The sequence below is a fragment of the Panthera leo genome, chromosome D4, assembly GCF_018350215.1.
Source record: "Panthera leo isolate Ple1 chromosome D4, P.leo_Ple1_pat1.1, whole genome shotgun sequence".
NCBI classification, from domain to species: Eukaryota; Metazoa; Chordata; class Mammalia; order Carnivora; family Felidae; genus Panthera; species Panthera leo.
In genome coordinates this window covers 62,221,019-62,239,240 of record NC_056691.1, presented here as the reverse complement: position 1 = coordinate 62,239,240, position 18,222 = coordinate 62,221,019, and the positions used below count along the sequence as shown (strand labels likewise).

The following is an 18,222-nucleotide window of genomic DNA, read 5'->3' as shown; positions in this document are numbered from 1 at the left end:
TATGACACGTTTTCTACATTAATTATTTTATTTCCATTTATAACTGCCTTGCAGGGTAGAGTATGCCCTCATTTTCTTTCTTTTTCAAAATTGAAGTATAGCTGATACACAACGTTACCTTAGTTTCAGGTGTACAACACAGTAATTCTGTCATGCTACGCTCACCACAAATAGCTGCCATCTGTCACCATACGGCACTATGACAATACCATTGAGTATATTCCTTATGTTGTACTTTTCTTTCCCATGACTTACTCATTCCATAACTGGAAACCTGTACCTTCCATTCCCCTTCACCCGTTTTGCCCACTGTCCCACTCCCCTCCTCTCTGGCAACTATCAGTTTGTTCTCTGTATTTATGAGTTTATTTCTGCTTTTTTTGTTTATTCGTTTGCTGGTTTTTGAGTATGCCTCCCCATTTTATAGCTAAGGAAATTAAGGTTCAGAGAGATAGAATGAATTGTCCAAGCCCTGAATCGGGTCACCATGAGATCTAACAGACTTGTTTCTGGGGTCCACAAAATCAGAACTATGTTTATAATAATACTAAGACATTAATTGCCTTTTTCACTATGTTGGCATTTGCACTTAGATTCCTGGAGGGCTCTCACTGTTCCCTAATTTATAAGAATGGCTCAATATACTTAAATTGCTTCATGTAAATATTATAATATACACTGAATACCTGTCTTCCTTCTGGGAAGTTGGAGTCGTAGTATATGCTAGAGATGTATGGTACCTATGTCCCTGACCCCATAAAATTCCTGGTGTCCTAAGTTTAGGTTTGCTTTCCTGGTAGATAAAAGGCTAACTGGTTGTCACAATTCATTGCTGGAGGAAGAACTGAGCATGTCTTATGTGTGATTCCACTGGGAGAAGACTCTTGGAAGTTTGCACCTGGTTTCTTCCAGACTTTGCTCCATGTGCCTTTTCCCTTTGTTGATCTTGATTTGTAGCCCTTTGTTATGATAGATCCCACCTGTGAGTACAAACACTGAGTCTTGTGAGTGCTCTTAGCAAATTACTAAACCGGGTGGGGGCGAGGCGGGGTCTTGGGGACGCCCAACACACTAAGTGAAATCTAAACAGGATAAACTCCCCAAAATCCATCTCAAGACACATCATATTAAACTACTCAAAACTAAAGATAAAGAAAAATCTTGAAAGCAGCCAGAGAGCAGGGACATGTTACCTGGAAACATTACCGAGGAACACCCATTCGAACGGCTGGATTTCTCATCTGACACCATGGGGGCCAGAAGAAGGGGCACGGCCTCTTTCAAGTGTACATTCTGGATCTGGCTCACCAACTTGTCAGGAATGAGACAAAAACCTCCTCAAAGGAAAACTCAAAGAATTTGTTGGTAACAGAGCTGTCCTTAAATACTGACTAAAGAAGTTTCTTCAGACAGAAAAGAAATGATAAAAGAAGGAATCTGGAGCACGAGGAAGGAAGATGAAACAAGAGGAAAACAGAACTCTGGGTACAAAGAAGAGAGTGTCCTTTTCCTCATGGCTTTTATAAATTATATTTGATGATTGAGACAAAAATTAGAATGCCATCTGATAATCAATGATATTTAAAAGCGGGGAAGGTAAAGGTACCTAAATGGATGTAAGGTTTCCACATTTCACTCAAAGTGGTAAAATGTCGGGGTGCCTGGGTGGCTCAGGTGGGTGAGCATGCGACTTTGGCTCAGGTCATGATCTTGTGGTTTGTGGGTTTGAGCCCTGTGTTGGGCTCCACACTGAGTGCAGACCCTGTTTGGGATTCTCTCTATCTCTCCCTCCTCTCTCTCCCCCTCTCCCACTTGCACACACATGTGCTCGCTCTCTCTCACTCAAATTAAATAAAAAAATAAACTTTAAAAAGTGGTAAAGTGTTATTAGTTATAAGCTATATATATATATATATATATATATATATATATATATATATGACACATAAAAGTATATGGTAATACTCAGAGCAACCACCACAAAAACTGTAGAAAGAAATACACTCAAAAACACTATAAATTAATCAAGATGGAATCCTAATAGATGTTCAAGTAGTCCACAGGAAGGGGAAAAAAGAAACACAGGAATGAGAATCAGAGGAAATAAATGGAAAATATATAATAAAATTGCAGTCTTAGGTGCTGCCATAATTACCTTAAATGAATTGGAATAAATACATCAATCAAGAGAGCCCACAGTCCACGAGTTGGCATCAGATAACAAGGGTACCTACCATTTGGCTTTCTGGGGTCTGTTCCCTGCACATCTGGGGGGCTGTTCCCAGCCTCCCTCTGGGGGGCTCTGCCTGGAGATCCTCGACAGGCTCTCCCCTCAGGGTCCTGGGCTGCGCTGCTGGTGGGATGCTGTTTGCTGGGGGTCCAGCTCTGCCTGTGGGGCTCAGCCTGGGTGCTGGGCACACAGGGAGGGGCTTGGGATCTGCAGGAATCTGGGCTCAGCCTTCCCTTCTGCTGTTCTGCCTCTCTTCGTTTGTTTTCTTCCTCTCGCTTCCTGGAAGCAAAGCCAAGGGGAAAGAGGAAAAAGTTAGAAGAGTGTGACCCATCCAAATATTCCTGAGTGAGATTTAAATTTTATGAGGAGCTACCACAACACAGGAGGGATTTGGAAATTCATGATTACCACAATGTCACAATTTTCAGTCTTTTCTGCAGACCTTAGAGCTCAACAGAAGATGAAGCAGAAAAGAATCTTATAGATCAGCCTTTGCCCAGCTGGGGCACACATGATGGAAAACTATGTGATGGGGCACACATGATGGATAGGACAATCCTGAGGTGTGTGTGCCCAAGCTTGTGTGGGATCCCTGCCTGTAACTCCACACCTTTTTCTCCTATTCCAGAAAGCACATCAGAATGCTGCTGAGAGTGCCAGTCACAGGGATGACCTTTAATCTTCTCTATTTCTTAAAAAAGACCATTGGCAAACCTTAGGATTATATGAAACTATTACTTACAAAGCACCTCACAACTGATTATAATACACCTGTGAGTTGCCACATGGCCATCCAGAGCTCCAGCTAAGGAGGCAAAGCCACTCATTTTGCAGATGAGGTCCAGAAGGCAGGAGGATTTTCAAAAAGTCATACACAAGTCGTGGTGGCGAGGCTGGCACCTGTGGATAGCAACGGACTAGAAGAAGGCTGGCCAGGAGAGGCCAGGAGGAGAAACGAGAGGCAATGGGAAGAGGATGGGCCTGTGACAGCCCAGTTCCAGAAAGGGGCAAGTTGCCTGAGGATGAAGGAGCTGAGTTAAGGACGAGGTTTGTGTGACCAATAGCATCAACTGGTAGGGATTTCCAGGGGAAAGAAAGGGGGAAGAAAACTAACATTTATTGAGCATCTTCTGTACTGGGTACTGAGGACCATGGGGTTCGAGTCTCCCTAGAGGAAACTTCGATTCAGAAGGGACACTGAGGAAACAAAGACCTAACAAATAATGGAGGAAGTGCTCTGCTAGTGTGCTTGCACAGAGCAAGTAGTGATTAGTTTTGTCTGGAGGAGTCCGGAAGCTCCCAGCTGGGGCTTCTCAAAGATGTGAAGTCTGCTGGGGCAGATTGGATGGGAATGAGGAGTTCGGTGGGAGGGAGCAGTTTGGGCGAAGGCAAGTAGTGTGGAAAACTGGGTCTGTTTTGCCTCTTCTCATCTTTGAACAATGCTTGCTATACCCAGCAGGCACTCAATGCAGATTTGCTGCCCAGATGACTCAGTTATTGCTCAGGAAGAGAATTAGGTGGCCACATAAGGTTCAGGTTCAAGTAGAATGAATGATTCGGTGTAGTGGAGAGAAGCCCACGCTGGGAAGTATGAGAAATTTTCTAGTCCTGCCCCTGCCAATAACTACATTGAGCCGGTCACTTTCCTGTTCCTGAGACTCAGTTTCCCCAGGTCTGACACTTGTGTAATAGTTTATAACCTGGAATTGATTTAGGGGCCTGTTTAGAAGCCAGATGTCTTTACAAAACCTGGGATATCTTTTGTAACCAGAGAGATGTCTTTTATTGTTATAGTTGGTATCAGAGTCCTTCTTGGGGGAGGGAGGACCTTGTTTAGACAAATATTGTAATCAGCTTCAGAACGGACCTGAGGGCTGGCAGCAGGTGAGACGTTTGGGACCTAGGTGGTGAGTGGCCCTGAGGCTCCAGGGTAGGGCTATTCTGTGGTGACAAAAAATAAATAAATAAATAAATAAAATAAAAAAATAAAAGAATGTTTGAAGCTCCTGACAGGAGGGAGGAGATGAAAAAACCAGAGAGAGAGAGAAAGGAGGGGGAAGAAAGAGAAGATAGAAGTCCTAGCATTGTGTAGAGCAAGGGCCAGGCCAAAGAGAATCCTCCATGGTGAGATGATGGAGAAGGACTTTACATCTGTGCTCATCACACTTTAACCCACAGAGTCTCCTGACATCTCATTAAAATCTAGGTTCTGATTTAGCAAGCCTGGAGTGGGGCTCAAGATTCTGCATTTCTAGGGGCATCTGGGTGGCTCAGTTGGTTGAACTTCTGATTCTTGGTTTCAACTCAGGTCATATGTCCTGGTTTGTGAGTTTAAGCCCCGCATCAGGCTCTGCATTGACAGTGCAGAGCCTGTTTGGGATTCTCTCTCTCTCTCTTCCTCTCTCTCTGCCCCTCCCCTGCTCACATGTTCTGTCTCTCTCTCAAAATAAATAAATAAACTTTAAAAGAACAAAAAAAGGCTCTGCATTTCCAACAAGCATTCAGGTTATACAGGTGCTGTGGGTCCCTTGAACCACACCTTGTGTAACAAGGCTTAAGAAAATGGAAAAGTGTGATATGGACTGTGAACTGTATCAAGATGGGCTAGGAAGTGCGTTTCTCCTCAGTGATGCAACTTTTTGTAAGGTCTACTAGGCTCATACCACTTTTTTATAAGCACCCTGACAAGCTGCAGAGCTAAGATACCAGACATGGAAGCAAGAAGCAAGAGTGAGGCAGAGGCACTAAGCCTCTGTGAAGTCACAGAATTCAGATTTCCATAGGCTGTGGGATTTGAAGCAATGCTTGTTTAGATCTCAAGGGACACAGAAGACCCAGATGTAACGCGCTATCTGGGTTACACTCTGATATAAAGCCTTGTCCACTTAACTTCCCCTTCTGAAGGTTTTTTGTCCTGTGGTGAAAGCTCCCGATCTGGGGTCCACGCTTGCTTATCTAATGGGTTCCCACTGGCTCCCATCTGAGCAGAAGTGGCCAGATGGGTTGTGCTAACTCCTGTGTCGCTCTGATGTTTTCATTTGACTCCGGTTTTGTTCCACGCTTTGCCAACTGCTGACGCCCGAGTGTGCGGCCCTGCAATCGACAGGCTGGCTGGACGGCCTGTCATCATCAGCGCCTGAGATTCGTATGGATGCTAGCAGGTGCCAGTTCAGTGTGAGCTGTGCGGGAGAAGGCTGCTTTTCAGAAGGTGGAAGCATCTGGGTGGCTGAAGTGCCGCTAATTGATCTAACAGCCTTGCTCCTGGCAGGCAGGGGGACGGCCTCTCTGTTTATGAGCACCGATGAAGAGAACTGCTCTAGGAAAATATTGGTCATTTCGACAGACACACACGTGCGGTTGTCTGGCTTGGCAGCCACATGGATCTCACTGCCATTAAGAAGGGCTTTGAGGTGATAAATTAGACTTTGTTGTTTGAGCGGTCATTTCTCTTTCTTTGGGGAAAGCAAACAGCTTTCCTTTTCAATTCCAAGAAGCCACTTACAATCAGCCCCTGGGCAACCCTTGTTACTGCACACCTTTCTGGGCCTCCAACAGAGACAGCCACAGGACACACAAGGGATCCGGCCTTTTAGAGTGATCAGGATGTCCAGAAAGCAGGGGCACTCGGCCTTCTGAAGACTTCTTTGGAAGGGGAGGTTTGCAGGAGGGTGTTGTTGTTTTGTTTTGTTTTTTGTTTTTATTTTTCATTTTGGTAGAACCAAGTAAAGCAGATTTGGAAGAAAGAATGCAATTATCAGAATATATCATTAGACCATCAGTCTGTGAATAGAAATAAATTAATGTTTAAAAAATTTGACTCATTTAACAAAAAAAAAATCTTCCGGGCGGCACACCGCCCACAACTGTGCAGTTCTCCAGAGCTGTGGCTCTTGATGTAAAAGTAGTGATTGCTGGGGAAAAGGGGGGCGGTGGGATTAGAGCTGGGAACGATGCATAACCTGCATCCTATTATATACCTGCTGCCTTAAAACAAAAGCAACAACATGGGGTGCCTGGGTGGCTCGGTCAGTTAAGTGGCTGACTTCAGCTCAGGTTATGATCTCATGGTTCGTGAGTTTGAGCCCCACGTGGGGCTCTGTGCTGACAGCTCAGAGCCTGGAGCTTTCTTCGGATTCTGTGTCTCCCTCTCTCTCTGCCCCTCCCCCCACTCACATTCCATCTTCCTCTCCAAAAAGATTAAAACAAACAAACAGAAGCAACGACAGCAACACACATGCACACACAGGACACAGCCCGAGAGGAGAACACGAGCCTATGCATATCCCTGGGGAATAAGGTCCAGCGCCACTGTTCATGGCCCAAGTTCAAAGGAATTTCAGGTGATTCATTTTTATTTGGTAGATAAGGAAAATGAGGCAGAGAGGTAAGTGATTTACCTATGACTACATACAGCTGAGCTGGAACTCAGCTTTTCACCCCTCCCTGTACAATTTACCTCTGTGACTGAGTCGTTTTCGTAACATTTCACTTCATCTTTTTCTATCATTTAAAAAATGAACTGGGTCATAAGAAGAAACTGCTAATATTGCATCAGAGTGGCCATTAACAGCATTTCAACCTAGCCCCGGCTGTAGCCTTTCATCCTAAAACTCTCAGATGCAGTAATTGTCCTGAAATTTAAGTGTTTTTTTCTCCAACTAATTTATTACAGAATGTGTAAGTTCTAGTAATCTTCGTGGGGATTATGTTATAAACTCGACCTATTTTGGTCCAATTTAGCAAACAAACACTAGAAAAAGAATCAGTGCTATTCTAGTTTATATGAAAAACTGAAGAGAAAAAAAATCCTGTCTATGACACAGCAAGTAACATTTTAGCAGGAGATTTATTAACATGGCGGAATGTTCACGCACAAAATAGTCCTACCTTGTCCTCTCCTTTTTTCTATTATCTTAAGGGAAACTGACCAGACAGCAGTTTTCGAAGGACTGCCAATTAGTCTGGTTTGTACAGTCTTTTCTAGAGCAATGCTTATAGCTCCCCAGAGGCTCAGAGTATAAAAAAGGGAGAAAGTCAACTGAAGATGACATCATTGGCAATGTCCATTTTGGGTCCTGTGCACCACAGAGCAAAGAAAGTCTCCCAACTGTAGGCTGAAGGAACTGGGGCTGTTTCCCCCAGGGCAGAAAAGATTTAAGGGACACATTGCTGCTGCAGATCTCTGAGGTGCTATTGTGAGGCACTGGCATGCCCTGCAAACCCTCCAGATCAGACCTAAGTCCCAAGGATGGGGATTTCTCCAAATTAGTGGCCTAGATGGCAACTGCAGAAATGGGCCAATAAGAAACTCAGTAATCAAAAGATTGCCTGATGTGCAGAGAATCAGATCAAGGGCAATCATTTAAATGACTTGGCCATCCAATGGCTTAGCATCTCAGGACTGGGACTGTTTGCAGTGTGGCACAGATCTGCCTCTGGACCTGGACAGTTTGAGTCCTGGGAGATGATTTTTTTCTACCCTCCTATGTGGCTTCCATAGAGAGCTGCATTTGCCCAGTTTTGACAAGAAGAAACTAGTTCTGTCAGACAACGCAGAAAGAAGCAGGGTCTTTCCCATTCGAGTGGAGTATTCAAGTTTCCATTGCCATGGATGTAGGGCCTATGAGGGGTTTGAAAGATGTGATTAGAATGGCTTCACAAAAAGGGACATCTAGTTTGTTTCGACGTCCTACTGTTGGACCAAGTTAACTGGGCTTTGCCCTAATGACATTCTTGATTATAGTCTTGGTGTAGGCTTGCAACCAACTAATCTTCTTAATTTTCTCAAAAATTTAGTTAGAATTTGATGTGCTCTGCCATGGTAGTTAGCTTTGAGAGTAATAGGAAGAATTTTTTTATTAAACTATGTTGCAGAATTGTGATGGTGGCTTGGCACCACTCTTTTTTTTTTTTTTTTTTTTTTTTTGAGAGAGAGTGAGAGTGGGGTAGGGTAGAGAGAGAGAGAGGGACAGAGGGAGAATCCCAAGCAGGCTCCATGCTGTCAGCCCAGAGCCTGATGCCGGGCTCGAACCCATGAAGTGTGAGATCATGACCTGAGACAAAATCAAGAGTTGGACGCTTACCAACTGAGCTACCAAGTTGCCCTAATACCATTATTTTTTTAGTTTTTAATTTTTTTTAAATGTTTATTTATTCTTGAGAGACAGCGAGAGCAGGGGAGAAGCAGTGGGGGGGGGGGGGAGACACAGAATCCAAAGCAGGCTCCAGGCTCTGAGCTGTCAGCACAGAGCCCAACACGGGGCTTGAACCCACGAGCTGGGAGATCATGACCTGAGCCAAAGTCGGACGCTTAACTGACTGAGCCACCCAGGTGCCCCACAACACCATTCTTTTAACAACAACACTGGAACAACTGAACAAATACTGGGTTAAGAGAAAAACTGATTTAGGGCCTGATTCTGGTTACACTTATAAGTATAAGAAGAAAGAAAGAAAGAAAGAAAGAAAGAAAGAAAGAAAGAAAGAAAGAAAGAAAGAAAGAAAGAAAGAAAGAAAAGGAAAGAAAAGAAAGAAAGGAGAAAGGGAGGAAGGGAGGGAGGAAGGGACGGAGGAAGGGAGGGAGGGAGGAAGGAGGGGAAGGAAGGAAGGGAGGGCGGGAGGGGGGGTGGGGGGAAGCAGGGCTGATGCACGCTGGCCTGTCCAAACGGATGCTGGCACCTGGAGACAGCCTGCAGCCTAAGTGTGGTTGGTAGGAGTCCTGGCTTAGGGCAGGACTGAGATTCCTGTGCCATCTTTCTCCTTTACTAGCTGTGTAATTTCAGGACAGTTAATCTCTATGTGGTATTTTCCTTATCTATGAAATGAGATTAAAGATAGTTGCCCTGTGTCTACCTTACTGAATGACTGGATGGACTTAATGAACCAATATATAAGAACTTTGTAAGCTGTAAAGTACTATATAAACGTAATTGGCATTACTGCTTTTTAGGTAAAGCTGTTAAGATAAAGCTGCCCCGTGACAGGATCTGGTTAGAAGTGAAGAAATCAGTGTCTGGCATGGGTTCCTTGCAGTTAAGAGCCACAGGGCTTGGCCTGATGATACTTTCAGAGATGCTCATTGATGAAACCACACAACTCCCTTTCCTACAAGAGCCGCTTTAATCATCTCTCTAAAACCTCTCGTGGGTCCTGCATTCATGGCAATGGAAATCTAAATACTCCACTGGAATGGGAAGGAGCCTGTTCACTGTTCTGCAGTGTCTGACAGAATTTTCCTTTCTTCAGCACTGGGCAAACACAACCCTCTGTGGAAGCGACACAGTGGTTTCATGTTCAAATACATGCAGTGGTGACCCCCTTTGCTCTTACGTTTCTTTTAAGAATCAGAATAAAGAACTGTCATAAACCTGTCAAATGGTAATTTGCTCATGAGAAATATCGAGGGAGCTAGGAAGCCAAAGGCACAGATACAGAAGCACCAGTGTGTGTTGTGAAGATAAATGGTATGTAAACATAGTTCCTGCCTGAGTAGGGCAAACAATTAAAGTGGTACTCTTACAGAGATCCACAGAATTGAAGGAGACCTAAGAGAGTATCTGGCCCAAGCTTCCCACTTGGCTGAGGGGGACACTAAGGCCGAGAATGAAAAACGATACATGTAAGGTTTCAGACCCACTGTAGGGGCAGCTATTAAACATTTAGGATTTTATGATTAAATGCTCATTAAATCTCAGGTATTTTAAGAGACTGGACATATGGAGACACACAATATAATCCCTGTTCCCAAGGAGTTGATAGTCTAGTGGGGGAATGAGGCCCATTCACTCCTGCAGATGGTTCTGCGTGTAATGGCTTCTGGATGTGATGAGGGCCAACACGGAGGGATCTACACGGAACTATGGGAGATGTGGGAGGCAGTGACTACACTGGAAGAAAAAAAAAACACCTAGAAAGGGTGTCAAATGAGAAAGAGGGAAGGAACTGAGAGGTTATAAGAGCGTGAGCGAGGACATGCAACCCAGGTCTCAGAGAATCTTTGACTCAGAAGAAATCTCAAAGACTGGCTCTTCATACAGCTGAAAGAAATTCCTTGTATATCACCCCGGCAAGATGATAATTCAGTTTCTGCTGGAATATTTCCAGGGAAAGGAAGCTGATTACCTCACAAGGCATAAAAGGTTCCGCTCTAACCTTTTCAGTTGGTGTTGTGTGGTATGTAATGGGGTCTTCTGTACGATTCTGTCTCTTCATTGTCACTGAATAACAGGCTGAGTAATATCTGGTCTCTGACTTCCTTTCAAGGGAAGAAGAAAATGTCACGTGTCTTAGGACCTTTGACTTATAGAATGTTAGAGCTGAGGAGCGGGGAGCTCAGATATCATTTAGTCTAATGGTTTTTAAAAGTCTCTTTGTGACTCATGGACTTTTTTGACATTGTGATAAAAATATGTAGGTCTCCTCCCCCAAAATGTCCATATGCTCATGATATACAAACCGTTGCACACAGTTTCAGGGCATTCATGGAGCCCCAGAGCCCATCCTGGATTAAGAAATCTTTTCATTTCTTGGGAAATGGGAAACTGAGGCTCAGAGAAGTGGGATGAAATGGAGTGGAATCATAGGAGTGATTTCCCATGGGTCAGACGACAATGTGAGCAGAGGAGTAGGGCTTATGGGCCAACCCTGGAGAAACTCATTGCCAGACTGAAGATGTTCAGGGAAGCAGGCAGTAAGCGGATCTATTATAAATTGAAAAGGAGACTTGGGGTAGGAGTGGGGGTGCCAGGAGCACTTTCTTTATCTGAAAGTTGGTTTATGGAAAAGGGTGTAGACTTTTCTCTTTTGCTTTAAGGGGTATCTCAAGACCAAAAGGTAGAAAAGAACTTCTGACAGAATTGCCCTCTACTGGAATGTGCTGTTTGAATTCTTTGTCACTTGACTTTTTTGAGGACACAGAACAACCTCCTTAGAAGGGACTTCAGCATCACAAGAGTTTGAACTGGATGACTCAAACTGGACTTGATTATGTTAACTCTAGGAGACATATGCAATCTCATAGAGTAGCCAGAAGGCAGCTCAGGTCTCCCAAAGAGTATGGTAAGTTAAGGAAAGGGAAATGTGAGGAAGTGAGGGAAGTTCAGGGTGGCAGAGCCCTCAAGTGTGAGGGTGTGGGAGGGAGGCAGTCACGGAGAGAAATGGGACTTGGAGATAGAAGCGGAAGCAGAATGATGAAGGGTCTTATGTGGGACCATGGATGGTATTCAAGAACAATGGCCCGTGTAGCATGGTGGGACATGAGAATGGAGGCAAGAGGACATTTCAAGAGGAATTAACAGAATCAATGGTGGCATCACTAGCAGGGAAATCAGGAGGCGAGAAGAAAGGCTGTGCTGATGAGGTGTAGGTTTCACAGTGAGTCTGAAGTGACAGTGACAACAAGACACAAAAATGGAAAGTGTTGGCAAGTCACAAAAGGACAGCAAAGTGGAAATGCCCACTAGGCAACTGATGATGTGGAATCAGAGTTCCAGGAGGTCAGGATGTGAGACAGATTAATGGGCTATCTACAGAGATGAAGTCACTGAGGTTTCATGAGTAGACACCTTTCCAATGGAAAAAATGTATAGCATGAGTAGAAGTCTAAGGAGCGAGTCTGCAGAGCTGACCTCAGTGTGGAGATGGTATAATTAAAAAGCTGTGAGAAGGAAGAGATGGAGAGACAGAAGAGAGCTGGGATAAGAGAGTGAAATAAAAACCCAGCAAAATGGAAGCTTCCGGGGACAAGAGTGATCAACATAAATACAGTCTTGTCTAGTGTGCATTCAACTGTGTGCTATGGCAGGTAAATTATAGCAATGTTCCTTTTGGCAACAACATAGGTGGTGCAGTGTGAGTTATAAAGTGCTTTTAAGTGGATTATAGCTATTTCTTAAATAGTACTTTCTAAAAGACATGCCTTGGAAAGCATGACTAAAACTTTGCTCTCTCCCAATTTCTCTATCAGTAAATGAGAAGTCATTTGAAGTTTAATAAGTTCTTTTCACATCGTTGCTTTAAGGATGGTGATCTGTGCCATGCCGATGTGCTATGCTGGGAAAGGTAGACCGAGGCGGTGCCATGTGCCTGGGTCACCTTGGCCAGCGAGGCGGTAGCAGCGAGGACTGAAGTCAGCATTCTGATTTTTGTTCCTTAAAGCCCAAACCACATCCAAAGTTAAACACTGACTCAGATCTTAAGAAATAACTTCTGAGAAATAAAATTAAAACAAATGAAATCAGTTTCTTCTCCCTTTAAATATTTCTCTTGGAGTCCTATGCCCACAAGCACCGTAGGAGGTGATGGTTAGACTGTAAGAAATTTATTTACTTCCAATAATGACACCTAATAGAGGAAAGATTGTGACTGAGAAAAAGGAAAGAGGTTACCGTTCCCAGTTTGGGCCATTTCAGATATTATCTCAGTAAGCACAGCTCCCACATAACAGGTTTTTAAAAAAGACCTTCAGGGGTGCTGGGGGGCTTAGCTGGTTGAGCATATGACTCTTGATTTCAGGTCAGGTCATGATCCCAGGGGCGTGAGATTGAGCCCTACGTCAGGCTCCGTGCTGAGCGTGGAGCCTGCTTAAGATTCTTTCTTTCCCTCCGCCCCTCCCCCACTTGCTCTCCCTCTCTCTCTCTCAAAAAAAGTAATAAAAAAGTTTTTTAAATGAACTTCAGAAACTAAGAACTAAGAACAAAGAGGACCCATTGTCCATAGCCGTGAAACCAACCAGGATAACAATGAAGGGGGGGTTGGGCTAGATGGTCCCTTAATCCCCCTACCTTTTCAAACCCTCAGGACTTGGAGTCACAAAAGGCCTGGTTAGGAAAAAAAAATATTCTAAGGCTCTATTTATACATGTCCTGAAGTGAAAGCCCTTCCTCTCTATAGGAGATCTTCTGACAAATGGATTCTTGGTTCTCGGCTCTATGCTGACTCAGCAGTGCCTGTCCAAACTCTTGGCCCCTGGGGTATACGGCCACTAGGCAGCACTGCAGGCAAAGGAGAGAAGGAAGAGGCTGAGATCATTAACAGAGAAGACTGGGGCGGAGGTTCCACAGAACTGGAGAGTGCCTACAAGTCAGCTGGTCTAGTTTGTCATGTTTCATAGATGAAAAAACTGAGGCTCAGAGGACGGATGCTGTGTTACCCTACAACCCCTCTATTCTGCTGGAAAGGGAGTTTGGGGACTCCAGGGCCCCCTCTCTATGCTAATGAAGTAGAATGTATTTGGACTAATACACTCCTTTTTCTTTTTTAATTTTTTTGGTGGGGGGGGGTGTGCAGGGTGGGGAGGATATACAAAGTTGTTGCCTTTGTACAGTCCCACCAACATATTCAGGTAGGTGTGACTTCAGATTCTGAAAACAGAGTCTCACCCATAAAAACCTGAGTTTATGGAAACATCAGATGGAAGGAAATATAGCATTCCATCCCTTACAGAGAATATTTAACTTACAACTCAGGATAATTTGCCATGTGTATTAAGTAATACCCACTTAACAGTTGTCACTCTCATGCAAGGAAATTTCCTAATAAGGATAGAAGAAGAGGCACGTAGAGAGGCCTCAGGTTAAACTGGATTCTTTGGCAAAAGCGAAGAGAAGAGACCCTCATAAAGAGAACCGTGCAAGATAGTATTTCCTAGGATGCCACCAACTGCAGTAGCTTCAGTCACAGAAAATGATGTCTTCCTGTCAATCTCATCTACCAAAGGCCACCATTATGGTTAGCATCCCAGTTCACAGTGGCATTTAACTTCTCACTAAAATGGCTTATCCTGCCTTTTATTATTATTTCAAATTATTATTTATTACACACATGCTTCCCCCTTGTGGGCAAGAAATGGAAGGATTCAAGATTTAGAAACATTCACGATCCAGCCAGGAAGTTAAGATTCTGCCTGTTATCTTCCGCATCAGAGGTTTGGGGACCTATACCTCCTGATGCAATAGTTCCCTGATAAATAAAGCATCCCAACAAAGGTATCCAAGAAAAGGTAAACCACGGCATAACCTAAAAATCAATCACTTCTGGTAAAATAATCACACTGTATATGTAATAGGCACACATGACTATTTTACATAGTCTATAAAAATAGCGTGAGGTCCTTGAGGCAAAATCACTATTTTCTCTAAAGGCTCTAGCCAAGAGTTTTGAATGTACAGTAAGAACCCGGTCAATGTTTCATGAACACATCACATGAGTTAGTACAGATTTGATAAGGAATAGGTGGGGAGGGCAAGTTATTCACACAACTTGGTCGCTTTAATCAAATCAAAACTAGACGCTTCTCATGAAGTAGGTTAGATACTGGTGTTGGTTTCCTGTGGAAAGGCAGGAAAGGAAGGAGGAGGAGCAGTTATCTCTCTGTAGCTTCCTGTAGGTAAGCTCCTGCCCCCCACTCCTTGCCATCGTGGCTGTGGCAATGGTTTGTCCCTGGGTTGGAACCGGAGGGGCTAACCTAGACGAACAGCCAGCCACCAAGTAGAGACTGGGCCTTGGTCCTTCCCTGTAGCCTCAGTGCCCCATAGGCCTGGTGGGCAAAAGGGGGTGGGGTGTGACACAGGGACAGGGATCAAAATTATTTCTTTCTGATCCTCTTCGGATTCCTCCTCCTGGCCACTGCCCACCCCCCCGCCCCACGTGCCCCCTTCCACCCTGATTCTGGGCTGTGAGAACATAATGTCCACAGCTCTCACTTACTTGGCAGCAGCATCTTTTCTCAACTGTTCGTGCTTCATGAGGAGATTTTTCCGATCTCGAAAAGCTTTTCTGACCTTGTACCCTTTGTAGACGGCCTGGATTTTGAAGGCAGCGATGTCTTGTATGGCTGCGATGGACAGGGCGCCGTGCTCCAACATGAACTGGATCACTTCATGGCGCTCACCGAGCAAGGCATAGTCAAGGGGAGTGTACCTGAAGGAGGAAGGTATTTTGTAAGTGTTGGCATGTAACCTGAAGTACAGTTCAGTTGGCAATATTATGCAGCAAAGGAAACTTCATTCTGAGATGTGGACTCTTCCTCAGGCAAGGCTATCTTGTGTCCTCCAGGGCTGTTCCTTTTTTTTCCTGAGGGGACAAAATAAGGCAGGAGCTGGGGTCAGGTGCTTTGTGTCACTGACCATGATGGTTCCTGGGTCTTGCTTGCTGGCTCACAAACCGGGGGCTATAGGAACACATGATCACTTTTCTTCTTCCCCATGTGCCAAATAATACCCTGCTCCTATCTGAAAAAGTACTGCAGATAATTTCCTGTGGGACTCCTAAGTTTAAGCCTGGGACTACTGATAGTTAATGCTTGTGAAATAAAAAATACATCTCCAAATGGACAGATTTAGTATATGATGAGGATGGCTCTTTAAATCAGAAAGCATTTATTAAGTAGTTTTGGGACAGCTGCATAGCCATCTGGAAACAAAAGAGAAAGATTCTTATATCACATTTTACATGAAAATGAGTTCTGGATGAAGCAAAGACCTAAATATAGAAAAAGAAACCATGGAAGTACTAGAAGAAACCAGGGAAGACTTTTTAAAAAATTAGAGTGGGAAGGTCTTTTCTAATAAAAATAGTACAAAACTCAAAACTGTGAGAGAAGATTGACAAATCCAACTACATAAAAATAACAAAATTTTGCAGGGCAAAAAACACCAAAAACAAAGATAAAAGAGAGTCCTCAGAACAGGAAACACTGATGGCTCCTAAACATATAAAAATATGTGCAGCTTCACTCATTTAAGAGAAATATAAATTAAGACTAACAAGGAGAGTTAGGTTAGCTAACCAATGAGCAGGTTAGCAAAGATTAGAAAGTTTAATAACCCACTGTGCTGGTAAGGATGCAAAGACAGGCTCCCTATGTACTACTTTAATCTTCAGAAAGACCAATTGGGCAGTATCTATCAAAATTGTTCCCACATCTGTCCTCTGGCATTTCACTTGCAGGCATATATTCCAGAGACCTGCTCTCGTGCGTGCGTGTGTGTGTGTGTGTGTGTGTGTGTGTGTGATGCTTTCTATGTAAGGATATTCACAGAGGCACAGTTTGAAATAGTTAAAGAATGGAAACAACCTCAGGATCCATCAACAGAATACTGCTTACATAAAGTACAGGCCATTTGTGTAACGAAGTCATCTCTATAATGCAGCCATTACTGTGGCATGTGAATAAAATAAGGAACAATGTCCAGGATGTCTTGTTAAATGAAGAAAAAGAAAACAATTAAGCAACAGAACAGTATTATGGCATGCTCCTTTTGAATAAAAAAAAAGAGAACATATCCCTGTATTCTTATTGATGTAAAATATATCTTTAGAAGTTTACCAAGAAACTGGTTGACAGCGACATCTCTGGGGAGGAAACTGGTTGTCTCAGAGGCAGGGGTAGGAGGGACATTAAGTTTTAACTGAATGCTTTTTTATGCCTTTTATTTATTTATTTTTAATGTTTATTTATTTTTGAGAGAGGGAGAGAGACAGAGTGTGAGTGGGGAGGGGCAGAGAGAGAGGGAGACACAGAATCCGAAACAGGTTCCAGGCTCTGAGCTGTCAGGACAGAGCCCAACACGGGGATCGAACCCACAAACCGTGGGTTCATGACCTGAGCCGAAATCAAGAGTTGGATGCTTAACCAACTGAGCCACCCAGGTGCCCCTTTTATGCCTTTTTATACCTTTTAAATTCTGTACACTGTGCATACCTTTTTGATAAATATATTATTTAGAAAAGATGGGTTTTATTGTCATATAGCTATATATTTGAATCTCAACTGGCTACTTTCTAGATGTATAATTTTGGGCAAATTCCTTTCTTAAAATATATCCTTTCTATTTCTGGAAATATAAAATAATTGGATAAATACACAGAAGAAAATAACAGTCATCTATTTCCCCCCCCCCCCCCTTAGAATTAATCAGTGTTGTTATCTCGGCAGGTATGTTTTTTAAATGATTACTTTGTAATAATGACACATATTTTAAGTATTAAAATAATGCAAAAAAATACAAAAATTGAAGTAAAATAAAATCCCAACTCTACCTTCCAACAATGGTAATGCTGACTGTCACTTCTTAACCAACTTACCTCTCCTCACTACAGATTTGGCATGAAGAATAAATGAAATAATAAATCCAAAGAAGATAACACTGTGCCTGGCATAAAAGAAGCAATTAATAAATGTCAGCTGTTGTTGTTATTATTATAGGACATGCACTGCATCAGGGTTTGTGATACCATGGTCACATGTCATCGATATTGTTCCCACAGGACCCAAGCTAGGAGTTATGGCCACCTAACGACTGCTACTGATCTGATTCCTCTCTGGGAGACTGTTACTAATCCAACACAATCAGAGGTGTTAGGAAGAAATGATCAGCTGATTTATGAGGTGGAAAAACTGATGATTATATGGATGCATGATTAGACACAGAAAATCATCCAGTGATTATAGAGATTTTCTCTCTTCAAAATTCACCTGACAGTCATAGACGTCAATGGAGGAGATTTTTCAGTATAAGCAAAGGGTGGTTTGGTCACTTCTATAAGGAAACTGAATTCAGAAGGAAGTCTGTATGTTAAAATTAAGAAACTCTCATTTTTAGGACATCTTGATCTGTCTTCGCTGTTCAGGGACCAGAAGGCCCTATGGTAGAGGTGCCAACATAAACTTTAAAAACATTATCTATAAGTAGGTAGTGTCTTGTAAATTCAGAAGAACTTTAAAATTTTTCACTATATATTTTATTTAAAAATTTTATTATTTAAAAAAAATTTAATTCTAGTATAGTTAACATACTGTACTGAATCAGTTTCAGGTGCACAATACAGTGATGAAGTGATCAAGATAAGTGTAATCACTATGTATTCTAAAATATCTTTCATGACCGTACTCTCTCCCAATGGAAAAAATTATCAGAGTCACAGAACTCTATGACAGTAGAGCTAAACTGAATTTTGGAGGTCTTTTGGCTTAACAGCTTCATTTCATAAAT

The 18,222-nt window shown here is 43.1% G+C and overlaps 1 protein-coding gene across 13 annotated transcripts in view; it reads right to left on the bottom strand.

The window, feature by feature from the left end:
* INVS (inversin) overlaps positions 1-18,222 on the bottom strand; it is a 173,909-nt gene that overhangs the window by 30,109 nt on the left and 125,578 nt on the right. For all 13 annotated transcript variants that reach the window (XR_006196012.1, XM_042913663.1, XM_042913664.1 and 10 more), the window contains 2 exons: positions 14,936-15,148; positions 2,235-2,509 (listed from right to left, as the gene is read on the bottom strand). Coding sequence is in view for 12 of the 13 variants with exons in the window: in XM_042913663.1 (XP_042769597.1) it covers positions 2,235-2,509; positions 14,936-15,148 (488 nt within the window). In the remaining variant the exon portion in view is untranslated. The remainder of the gene's footprint in view (positions 1-2,234; positions 2,510-14,935; positions 15,149-18,222) is intronic.